At 48.7% G+C, this 12,571-nt stretch overlaps 1 protein-coding gene across 8 annotated transcripts in view; it reads right to left on the bottom strand.

Moving 5' to 3' along the window:
- Nucleotides 1-9,454: 9,454 nt before the first annotated feature.
- Zcwpw1 (zinc finger CW-type and PWWP domain containing 1) overlaps nucleotides 9,455-12,571 on the bottom strand; it is a 31,644-nt gene continuing 28,527 nt past the window's right edge. For all 8 annotated transcript variants that reach the window (XM_027416257.2, XM_027416264.2, XM_027416259.2 and 5 more), the window contains 2 exons: nucleotides 12,090-12,224; nucleotides 9,455-9,904 (listed from right to left, as the gene is read on the bottom strand). In XM_027416257.2, coding sequence (XP_027272058.1) covers nucleotides 9,591-9,904; nucleotides 12,090-12,224 — 449 coding nt within the window. In that variant the 3' untranslated portion in view covers nucleotides 9,455-9,590. The remainder of the gene's footprint in view (nucleotides 9,905-12,089; nucleotides 12,225-12,571) is intronic.

The following is a 12,571-nucleotide window of genomic DNA, read 5'->3' as shown; positions in this document are numbered from 1 at the left end:
GGGGGGTGGGGGGTGGGGGGGTTGGGGTGTGTGTGTGTGTGTGTGTGTGTGTGTGCGCGCGCGCAGGTATGTGTATATACATTCACTGACATGTAATACACACAAGCATACAGCAAATGGCAGAAAGATTTTTGGTAGTATTTAAATATTGAAATACTTCATACATTTATACAATGCATGTTTATCACATGTACATCAAAAGCCAGCAGTGTCTTCAGCAACAGGCTCCTACTTATGGAGAACATCCAAGAGCAATGGCAATGTTCTGTGTTGTATTGGGGGCCCATGGGCCTCCCTGAACAATGACCCATAGGGAGGGAGCTGCACCCCTCACTGAGATTTGCATTCAATAACTGGTGTGTTTAGGAGCAGCAGTGTCCACCCTGCAGTGTTCTAAGGAGAACTGTTATTAGAAAGTGACCGTTGTTGATCTGTGTGACTAAGATATTGCTCTTTATAAGAGATGGCATGAGGGTTTGAGGACATTCCTATCAGGAAGCAAAGACTTCTCAAGGCTCACCGAGTCTCAGAATGTTCCCTTCTTCCTGTGTGAGCTTCTAAGAGCTGTTCCCCATCCTGCATCCCCTAAATGAGACAAGATAAACCACGTCCATCCGTCCAACCATCCCCCAATCCAAGAAGAACCACTTATTAGCTGAATGTAGGGTCAGATCCTGGGCCCTGACACCTCTAACAAGCCAGCTTGGCCATATGTCCTCAACAAGACATTGAAAGAGACAAGTCACAGTGAAAAGCAGAGGACACAGGTTTACTCAGTGTGACCAGATTGGAAAGAGGAACATGAGGTTCAGTAATAACCCCCAACTCTGTTTGGGGTTTTGACAGGTCCTGACATGAGATTTAGGCTTCAGTAGATGGTAAGAGATAATGCATAGCTAAGCAGCCCCAGGTCCAGTGTGGCTTCGCCCACAGTGAGCCATCATCAGCCATCTCCAGGCTCTCCTGGAATCTGGTCTGAGGGGCTGTCAGAACTGTGTGAACTCTCTCTCTGGGAGGCCAGTTCTTTCTCTGGCTGCCTCCAGGCTTTAGCATTTTCCTTCTGCCAGCATGAGACTCCCCAGGTGACTCCAGGTCCTTGGAGTCCATTGCTTCAGTGATCTGATGGGCAAGAGACATCTTCAGAACATCTTCACTCCTGCCAGGGAGTTTCATTCTGGCTATTTTCTCTCTTCCCAGCCCCCAAGACCATCACTCCAAGTTCCACCACTGTGCCTTCTGCACTCCCCACAAATGCCCTCACGACCACAGAAGGCAAGAAGAGCGGGACGAACCAGACCCTGGATCAGGGAACCACAGTTGGGTTGGCAGTGGCCGCTGCTATTCTTCTGGCTGGGGTTTGGGGATTGATAGTGTTCATCAGGTGGAAGAGAAATAAAGGTAAGTGGCCCAAGGTGGCCCCCCATCACACTGCCTGAGTGTTTCCACAGGACTGCTACACCAGACTCATGGGAGGTGAGTGCTCATAGCGCAGACCCTAGGGCTTCAGGAGATGGCTCAGTCAGTAACTGCTTGTCACCCAAGCTTGAGGTCCCATCACCATAACCCATGTAAGCCCAGTGCTGAGGAGGTTAGATGGGGTGATCTCTGAGGATTGATGGCTAGCCATACAATACTAACTGGTGAGCCTCCCATCCCAGTGAGAGACCTTGTCTTTAAAAAACAAAACAAGCTGGCTAGCTTTTGAGGAGCAAAGCTAAGAGTGGCTTTTGGCCTCCCCAAGGTAGATCCCTGATGGCCTCCTCTTGAGTCAGGAGTCAGGCTACAAGGCTTCTGCTTAGGGTAGCTGGGTCTTTCGTGGCTATGGTTTAAGTGTGGCTGTCTACAGGTGTGCACAGCTAACCCCACTGGATTCTGCTTTAAGTCGTTCCTCAAGTGAGGCTTCTGCAGGGTTAAGTTTGTCAACCACACAGTCCAGTCAAGACTCAGTTCTTCTCTGTTGGCTTAGTCACTCGTCATCAGTCCACCCCTTTGGTTTACAGAGGAGAAAGGGCCTGCCTGGGAGAAAGCCTGGGGAGGGGAAAGCACAAGGGACCGGAAGTTGGCTCAGCTCAGCTGTATTGCTCCACTTCCCACAATCTGGGTTGAAACTGGAGGACCATAAGTAAAAGAACATCCGGTTTCCCACTAACTACAAGGTAATGGAGAGGTATCCCAAGGACTGAGTGTTCATCTCTGAAAGAGCTGTGGTATTGACAGACAAGGCCAGAGGAGGTGGTCAGAAGAACTCTAAGAGGAAGAAACATAACACAGAATGTCAAAGACTAAATAATGGCAGCCAGAGGCATGAGATGGCCAGGAGGTCAGGACACTGGAGACGCTCAGAGACCTCCTGGCCAAAGGGAAGGACAGACCCCTGGGTGTTTCCTCTAACTCTCATGGCACGTGCACTCTCACACATGTGCTAAATAAATAATTATGGTACTATTAAAACTAAAAACAATGACAGCCAGTGGTGGTCCACACCTCAGTCAGTGCACCTGGGTCGGGGGAGCTGGGGGTTTCTTGAGGTCATGGGCAGCCTTAATTACCACAGCAAGTTCAAGGCCAACCTGGACTATATGAGAATTTATCTCAGCCCCACTCCTTACCACAAAATAGCCAGGAAAGTGCTGGGAGTCATGTAGGGGACACTCTCTGGCCCTCCAGAAAAGGGAAACCATCTCTGGAACTCTTGAGCAGTGCAGTGCTGGTGGAAGAGGCAGGAGATGACCTTGTAAATCAGGTCTCAAGCCTGAACTCTGTGCCATGACAACATCAGTGTATAAAGGGCGGCAGATGGGGTTCAAGAGGGTCATTGACAAAGGTTCCCAGGGAGGAAGGAGTTTACTAAGAGTTACCCATGTAGGACAGACAGAAAGGTAGAGGACAACATGGTAGGGAATCTAAGATTTTAGGCCCCAACAATGTGGCAGGGGCTCTAAAGTGGGCAACGGAGGCAGGGCTGGGGGAGGATAGGGGTGGTTTCACTGCATAAGCCTGAACCAGGAAGGAGGCCAGAGGAGCAGGATGTGTGGCACTAATACCCTTTTGACATAAAATCCCACCCCAGGTGAGAATCCCTGGCCCTGGATGGATATTGTAGCTGGAGAGTCCCAGTGTCCCAGCAGTGTATCTGAGAGAGGTGAAGGGCGGGGCTGTGGCCTGAGCAGCAGCTGGATGCTAACATCACAGTCTGAGGATGCAGACTAGAGATGGGCCAGGCTGTGTCAGTTTACCATAGTAGGGCTGCACATGGAAACAAATGACCAGAACAGAGGCTTTCAGACTCTGTGATTAGCCCGGTGTGGTTGTGTGTATCTGTAACTCCATTGTGCGGAAGGTGCAGGCTGGAGGATCAGCAGTTCAAAGTCATCCTAGGTTGCAGGAGACCTGAATCCAGCAAAGACTCAGTGATTACCCTGATGCAGGGAGCAGGGAACAGAACAAGAGCATTGATGAGAAACCCCCAAGCCATGTGCGACACAAGGAGGAAGTGTGTGAGGATGTGTAATTGTGGTTACTCTTCCCCGGCTGTGATAAACATCCAGATCAAAAGTCACTGTGGAAGAAAGAATTCCTTTTGGCTTGCGGTCCCTGAAGGAAGGTTAATAGTGGTGGGAAGGCTGAGGGGGACACAGGGCAGTCACAGCTTCAACCACATGCAGAAAACACAAGAGAAAGCCAGAAGTGAGGCTGGGCAATAAGTTCTCCAACACATCCCAGTGACACACACCTCATCAAGAAGGCGGCACCTCCCCATATGACCAAAGGTCAAATACGTGAGCCTGTGGTGAGATTCTTCATTCAAACCTCCACAGGGGTAGGCTGGCCAGCTCAGCTGGGGATACAGCTGAAGTGCCTAAGTAGATCTGACCGATCTGTCCTAAAAACAAACAAAAACCAAAAAAAAGTGTATTCATAAGTCAAAAGACAAAACATAGAGAGATGGTCCTGGTTAAGAACACCTGCTGCTCTTGCACAGGACCCATGTTCAGTTCCCAGCATCCATACAGAGCAGCTCACAACCTGCTGGAAGTCTAGCTTCAGGCCTCCTGTGCTCTCTTCTGGCCTCCTTGAGCATGGGAACATAGATGCCATACACAATCACACACACACATATATACATACACAAGTAAAAACAAATCTTTAAAACTATAACATAAAACACTTAGAGAAAAAGCCTAAATGATTGCGTCAAATGACTCACTTTCCAAAACACAGTGGGTGACACTGTCAAAACTAAGACAAAGCATCTCACTCATAAAATGAAAACATTAGTTAAGATATCTATATTAGAAGGCTGGAGAGTTGGTTCGGTGGTTAAGGGCTCTGACTGCAAAGCAGAGGACCCGGGTTTGATTCCAGCACCCACACAATGGCTCACAGCCTCCTGTAACTCCTGTTCCAGGAGATCTGATGCCCTCTCTGATGCCACGGGGACCAGGCACACACTGGCAAACAACATACAAGCAGGCAAGCATTCATACAATAAAAAAAAAATAAAGATTTTTTTTAAGGAAAAGACATCTATACTACAAAAATAACCAGTGAACTCAATATAATTCCCATGTAAACGACAATGGCAGCTTTGCAAAAATAATTCATCTTCTCCAATTCGCCTACATTCTCAAAGACAAAACAAGACAAACCGAGATAAGACAACAATTAGAGAGAGCAACAACAACAACAAAATGGCCAATGACGGAGACTCCCGCTGCCTGATCCCAGAATGTACTAAAGTGGCTTTAGGAGGCTGGAGGGGTGGCTCAGCCTCTAAGAGCACTGGCTGCTCTTGAGAGGGCCTGAGTTCTGCTCCTACCACCACATCAGGCAGTTTACAACCTCCTGGAACCTCAGCTCCAGGCATATGGGAAGCTCTCTCCTGAATCCTCAGGCATCTGCTCTCATGGGCATCTACCCCAAAACAGGTACAAATAATTTTAAAATTAAAGAAAAGCTACAGTATCTAAAATAAATAATAGATTTGTTTTGTTGGTTTTTAGAGACAGGGTTTCTCTGTGTAGCTTTGGCGCTTATCCTGGCACTCGCTCTGGCTGGCCTCGAACTCACAGAGATCCACCTGCCTCTGCATCCCGAGTGCTGGGATTAAAGGCGTGCACCACCAACGCCCGGCTATAACAGATTTTTTTAATGTTAAAGTGGCCCTCAGAGGGTCAAAGGCATCAGTGTCCAAGCCCGGGAGCCACATGGTGGAGAGAACCAGTCTCCTACAAGTTGTCCTCTGACCTCCACACGAGCTATGGCACACCCTGTACCATATAGTAAATAATTAAAACAGCATAGTGTGCACCAAGAAAAATAGACTAGAGGAGTAAAATATAACCCAGAAAGAGGCCGTTTCTGAGGTGCCGAAAGGAAGGCAGGGTAAGCAGCTATGGGGTGAGGGGGACTAAGACAAGACACAGGAAACCAAGGACACAGGGGTGGGGCGCAGGCCTAGCAGAGATTTGCAGGGAGGGGTTGCTGTGCAGGACCACGGCCCAGCAGAGCAGGTCCCAGGCTCTTCCCTGAGTGCCTGGGGCAGTTTCTTTGCTCCCCCCGTCCTCTGAAGGTGGCCTGCACATGGAGAACAGTGAGACACAGATGGAAGATCAGCATGGATGTCACACTCACGCTGTTCCTTCCCCACAGGCCAGAGGACTAAAGCCGGAACCACAGCCAGGTGAGCACCATCCGGGTCCTCTGCAAGAGCAGCCAGCGCTCTTAACCACTGCTCCATCTCTCCAGCCCCTTCAATAACATTAAAAACAGAAGGATAACCACGCACAGGGTTCTTCACAACCCCCCTCCCGGACGCATCCTGTCTGCTTCCTCCTGTCCTCTGTGACATCAGGCTCCTCAGTGCCACCAGCCTCACACCCTGACAAGGAGGGCAGAGGGGGCTCAGCGAGTCTTCTTCCCAGACCAGCCACCACCCCCAGGTCTCATGGGCTCTTTCTCCTTCTCTCCTTCCATTTCCGAAGCTCCCCTCTCTGTGACACTGGTTTCCTTTGGCCTTGGACATCTGCCTAGAACAACCAGCTCTCCTGTCTCTGCCTTCCTTCTTTCTTTCTCTATGGTCAGTGAGCCCCGCTCCCCCCGGGAATCCTTTGTTCTTTATTTCCACACCTTTTGCCCTGTTCTCTTCAGCTCCCAACCTCTCTGCCCTTGTCTCCTGCCTTTTCATTTCCCTATTGTACATGGCCTGTTCTGACCCTTCCTGTTCTGACCCCTATTTTCTAAGAAAGGGTCTCCTATAGACCAGGATGGCCTCGAACTCACTATGTAGCCAAGGTTGACCTTGAACTTCTCATCTTTTCCCTCCACCTCCCACCTGTTGGGGTGACAGACATCACTCCCCACCTGGTTTATGAGGTGCTGGGGATGGAACCCTGGGCCTTGTGCACATAAAGCAAGCACTCTACTAGCAACCCTGCAGCCCCAGCTTCCTCCCTCTTTCATCTTCCTGGGGCGCCTTTGGTCAGATGCTCTTCCTCCAGTCTGATCTCAGGGCCCCTCTTCCGGGAACTTAGTCTGGGCACCTCCCCAGAAGACCTGAAACTGTTTTACCTTCTAGTTTTAATCAAGGTAGTGAGAGAGGATAGAGTTGCTTCTTCCTATTTCTAGTCTCTGTTACTGCCCAGTGCAAGGCGATTTCCTAGAATAACTCACATCAGGTAGTGCTAAGAGACCTCAGCCAGGCCACTTTACCTATGGCTTCTCATGCCTCTTCCAGAGAAGGCCCAACACCATCATGCTCATCTTGACTCAGCTCCTGGTGTAAGGGCATGTGTGCCTGTATGTGTGTGTGCGTGTGTGCGTGTGTGCATGCGTGCGTGCGTGTGTGTGTGTGTGTGTGTGTGTGTGTGTGTGTGTGTGGGTGGGTGTGTGTTTATTCTCAGGTGCCATCCACTGTTTTAAATAATTATTTTATTACATTTTACTTGTGTGCATGTGTATGTATATTTGTATGTGGGCATGAGCTTTTCATGGCATAATGTGGAGGACAGAGGACACTTTCTGAGAGCTGTCTCTATCCTTCCTCCTTGTGGATCCCTGGCATGAAACTCAGATTGTCAATCCTAATGGCATGGCCTTTACCCACTATGTCATTTCTCCGGACACATCTTGGTTTTGGGGGGTGTTTTGGTGTTGTTTTGGGGGTTTTATTTCTTTTGGGGTTTTTGTTTGTTTTTTGAGACAGGGTGTTGCACTGGTCTGGAACTCACCATTTAGACCAGGATGTTTGGCCGGTGAACATCAGGAGTCCCCGTCTCCACCTCCTGAGCACTGAGAATAATAGCATGCACCACCATGCCCATGCCCAGCTCTGTATGTTAATACATGTTCCTGTGTGTATATATATGTGCCAGCACACATACACACATACCCATGTGTGTAGAAGCCAGAGATCACTGGTGTTCTTCCTTGGTTGCTCTCCAATCTATTTTGTGTTCCTGCATGTATGTTGTGTTGCATGTGTGCACTTAGGCATGTGTGTGGAGGCCAGAAGTCTATGTCATGACTCTCCTCAGTTTCTCCCACCTTTATTTAATATTTACTTTGAGACGAGGTCTCTTACTAACTGAAGTTCATCAGTTCGGTTAGGCTGCCCAGACAGTGAGCTTCAGGGACCCACCTTCTCCCCCCCCTCTCCAGGCACATTGTCCCCAGCGTTTTGTTGGTGGTGGTGGTTTGGTTTGGTTTTGGGGGCTTTATGTTTTGTTTTGTTGTTTGAGACGGGGTTTATCTGTGTAGCTCTAGCTGCCATGGAACTCACTCTGTAGACCAGGCTGACCTCAGACTCACAGAGATCCTCCTGCCTCTGCATCCTGAGTGCTGGGATTAAAGATGAGGGAAACCACCACCCAGTTGTGCACAGCGTTTCTTCCATGGGCCTCTGGGGATCTGAATTTGGGTCTTCATGTTTGTGAATCGGGTACTTTGCCAATTGAACCATCCCTCCATCCTCCTCTGTATCTTTTGAGACAGGGTCTTCCACTGGATCTGGAGCTCATCTGTTAGTCTGGCAGTCAGTGAACTTCAGGGACTTATCTGCCTGTCTCTGCTTCTCCTGCATCCAGTTTTACATGGGTGCTGCGTCTGAATTTAGGACTTCATGCTTATGTGACAAGCGCTTTACTAGCTGAGCCATCTCTTCAGCCCAGAACCTAATGCCTCGAGTCTTTCTTGTCCAGCCTCTGATATGTCATCCATCTTGTTCTTATGCAGGGGACTCATTGAAAATACTGAGAAATACCAGAATGTTGAACCTGAAGGTAAATTCTGCCAGCTTCCTGTTACCACACTTGGCTCTGACTTCTCCCTAGACCCCACACTCACATGAGCCTTCCCTCAGTGTTTTCGTCTTTCCCTACTACACCCTGTCCCTCCCATGTAACCAAGGTCCTCACCTCACTGTTGGAACTCCCCGCCATCTGTCTCCCTTCCTGTCATATGGCTTGACTTCAGCACTCCATGTTCCTTTTTCTCTAGGGCAATATATGGACCCCAAAGAGAACCCCAAGGTGAGCAATTGAGACTCAGGCCTGAAGGGAGTTAAAGGGGTGCCGAAGGAGGCAGAAGGGTGGAGGCCGGCGGTGTGGGTGGGACAGACACTCGGGCTGCGGCTGCTGCTTTATGGCAGCCATAGCTGCACAGCAGCCATCTGACCTCTTTTCCCTCAGGATAACAACATCGTGTATGCCTCCATTGCCCTCTCGAGCCCGACCTCCCCAGGAACACCACCCTGCCGGCCTGTCCACGGGAACCCCCAGGAAGAGACTGTGTACTCCATAGTAAAGACCAAATGAGTGGGTCTGGTTGGCCATCTCAGGGTCACCCCTGCTTCTAGTAGGAAGACTCCCAGCATCCACTGATACCCACAGCCAAAGACAGGAGCTCAGGGTCACAGATAACCATGGCCAGGACAGAAATTTACACGTCAGGGAGTTTGAACCCAGAGAAACTGAGAAACTCCCAGTTCCCTTTTCTAAGTTCCTAGGCCTTTCTCACAAGAATAAAAAGATCCACACAATTTGCCTAAATGAATCTAATTATGGGACATTGGCACAATCCTTAACTTCGGGCCCTTGAAGACCCATCCTCTATAATTTTTTTTCTAGCTGCCCAAGGCAGGGGATGCCCCAAATGCTGGCAGCCAGTCCACACAATGTTCACCCACATCTGTGAGTGTGATAACCAGCCCACACCATGACTGGGTTCCCATGTACCACGGCACTGGACAAGAGCACCAACCCTAGATAGATGGCATGAGACAGGGAACTAAACACCAGATGGTTACAACACTTTCCTAAGGTCATGTCACTCCCACGGAGGAGCAGAGCCAGGACTCACTGACATGCTTTTCTGGAGGTTCCCCCAGGTCTGTGCCCAGCTTCCTATACTGTCCAGAGCAGGCAGTTTGCCCTAGTGACACGAAAGGAAACAGACCTCAGCAGGAGCCCCAGACCTGCTTTATTAACACAAGCTGCACAGCTGATTTGATCCACGTAACAGACCAACAACCCCAACATTCTACAGCTGCTCAAACGCTGGGAGGCAGACAACAGAAGGAGGACCAGAACACACTACTCCTCAAAAAGGGCTGCCAGGAACCCCTCTGAGCCATCCCTCTGCTGTGACTCCCCTCTCTCCTCTGTCTCTCCAATGTCTTCCATGAGTTGCTCCAAGTCCAGGTCACTGGAACCATCATCTTCAAGGGGGAAGATTGCTGCCTCCTGTGTCAGGGGCTCCTGAGGTCCAGGGCCTTCCTTTCCCAACCGACACACCCCATGGCCAGCTGGTGGGGTAGGGCACTTGGACACAATTTTAATTTCTTGCTTCTCAGGTAAGGTGGTAGCTGAGGCCTTGCTTTCAGGAGCCTTAAATTTCTTTTTAGGTCCTAAAGAGAACAAGGGACAAAGTTGAGAGTCCCATAAGTCAACCTATCTGGAGTCTTACAGCTTTCTGATCTTCTGTTCAAAGCATCTGAAAAGATAATCACCATCAGACTGCAGAATATAGGCTTTTGTGTCACAGTGGGCTCTAGCCTGTGTCAGCTGTGTATTCAACATGGGTCTTGAACAAATCTGAAACCTTCTGAGCATTAGTAAATTTGTATTTGAAATGTCAAGGGGCTGGAAAGGTGGCTCAGCAGTTGAAAGAACTTGCTGCTCTTGTAGAAGACTGGGTCTCAAATCCCTTGCTCACATAGTGGCTCACAACCACCTATAACTCCAGTTCCAGATGATATGACACCATCTTCTGACCTCTGTGAGCACCAAGCACATATGTGGTGCACAGACATATATACAATAAAATACCCATACACATAAAATTTTAAATATATATTAAAAATAAATAAATAAATGTCAAAAATCTAAGGCCCATTCTATGAGCTGGAACAAATGCCTGGCACTGTTAAAGGGTCCAAGAACCTGTGTGTAGACAGATCTTAGGCCCAAAGGGATAACCGAATATCACTACTCTACTTAATGGACATAGAATTACCACACCCCTCACCCAAGGCTCAGGATCTTTGAGAAAGATGGGGGCAGAGCAGAAGATTGTATAAGAGCCAGAGGTGGTGGGAACCGTATTTTCTGAACACAATAGGCCCATATGAACTCCCGGTGATTGTGACAGCAGGCATAAGATCTGTGCAAGCTTAAGCCATATAAAATTCCAGTATGGAAAGGGCATGAAATCTTACCAGTCTCTGAGAAGCTACTGGCATTTTTAAAAGAAGATTTAATTTTATTTTATGTGTATGGGTGTTTTCCCTGCATGTATGTGCACTGCCAAGGGGGTCAGAAGTGGGTGTTGGATCCCCAGGAACTAGAGTCATGGATGGTGTGAGCTGTCGTGTGGGTGCCAGAAACTGAACTGGGTGCCTGAGTCCTCTGGAAGAGCAGCCAGTGCTTGATTTAGCATGGTATCTGATTAGAGAAGGAAAGTTAGTTGTCATGACTGATCCCTGGTAAGTCAACTACACTCTAGGCCAGGCCCCACTCCCAAGACTAGCTAATGGGGCCTGATGCAGTGAAAAGAAGACAAAGACTCAAGTTTATGAGGTCAGGAAGAGGAGGGTGAAGAGTATAGATATAGGAGAAGTTGAGGGGTGAACATGATCAAAATGCACTATATAAAATTCTCAAGCTGGGCCGTGATGGTACATGCCCTTTAAACCCAGCACTCAGGAGGCAGAGGCAGGTGGATCTCTGAGTTCAAGGCAAGCCTGGTCTACAGAGTGAGTTCCAGGATAGCTAGAGTGACAGAGAGAGACTCTTTCTTGAACCCCAACCTTCCCACCCCACAAAAAAAAAGAAAAAGAAAAAAATTCTCAAAAGAATTAACCTTATTATGTTTAAAAAATCAGGAGTTGAGCATGGTGACCCACACCTTTAGTCCCAGTACTTGGGAGGCAGAGGCAGGCAAATCTCTGAATTTGAGGCCAGCCTGATCTACAGAGTGAGTTTCTGGTCAGCTAGGGCTACATAGTGAGACTCTGTCTCAAAAACAAAACAAACAAGTCTGTGAGATGGTTCAGTGGGGAACCCACATGGTAGGAGAGAACTGACTCCTAAAGTTGTCTTCTGGCCTCTACATCTGCACCATGGCATGCACACATGTATGAACAAACAAAACAGGTAAGTGTAAAATGCCAAATATCTATACACAGAACACCTGAAAGACTTAGCGAGACATCATGTCCTGAACTCAGAGAGCTGCCTGCCTTTGCCTCATGAGTGCTGGGATTAAAGGCCTTCCAAACTACAACTGGGCACAATTAAGTTTATAAAGTATGTTCTAGGTTCAATTTGAGACATGGCCTTTCATTCAGAATTTCATATATCCTCCTTCTCCTCTTTCTCTCCCCCCACTTTTTGGTGTTGTTGAAAAAGAGCCCCACTCTATAGCCCTGCTAGCCTAGAACTCACATGTAACATGGGCTAGCCTCAACTTCATAACTCTCCTATTGCAACACAAAAGCATGAGGAGTTATAGAATGTTCAGAAATGACCCAGAGAGCGGAGATGCAGACAAGGGCTTCATTTTCCCATGGCCTTCGAGTCTCTGAGCCCTACCTGGATGGCCCAGTTCTGAATTCCCCTGTTCTTCTTTTCCTCCCAATACGGGTGCAAGAGGGATTGTGGACTCACTGCTCAGAGACTTCTTCACAGTCTTCTCTTTTGGACGCCCACCTTGTCCTCCTGCTGGGCCTGTGTAAGCCCCAGCCCCAAGCATAAAGAAAATGTGTTGATAGCTTGGCATGGCAGATGGTGGCCACACATTTGGCTTTTGCTGTGTTCTACATCTCTGGCTCATTCTCAGTCTAGCAGTTCCCTCAGTGGCTTCCAGTCCCAGCCATTTTGACATTGCTGCCCCAGTGTCTTCTCCCTACTATGGTTCTCCTTAGAACCAGCCTTCTCCAAGAAATCAACCTTGGTGACCAAGCTGAGCCCTACACCTTTAACCTAAGACTTTGGAAACAAGAACGAGGGGCTATGACTTCCTCCCTGGCATCAGCCCGGCCTGTTCTCTCAGGTCCTGGAGATGAGATTCAGTC

Source organism: Cricetulus griseus, chromosome 4 (genome assembly GCF_003668045.3).
Source record: "Cricetulus griseus strain 17A/GY chromosome 4, alternate assembly CriGri-PICRH-1.0, whole genome shotgun sequence".
Taxonomy (NCBI): domain Eukaryota; kingdom Metazoa; phylum Chordata; class Mammalia; order Rodentia; family Cricetidae; genus Cricetulus; species Cricetulus griseus.
This window is presented reverse-complemented; position numbering and strand designations above follow the sequence as displayed.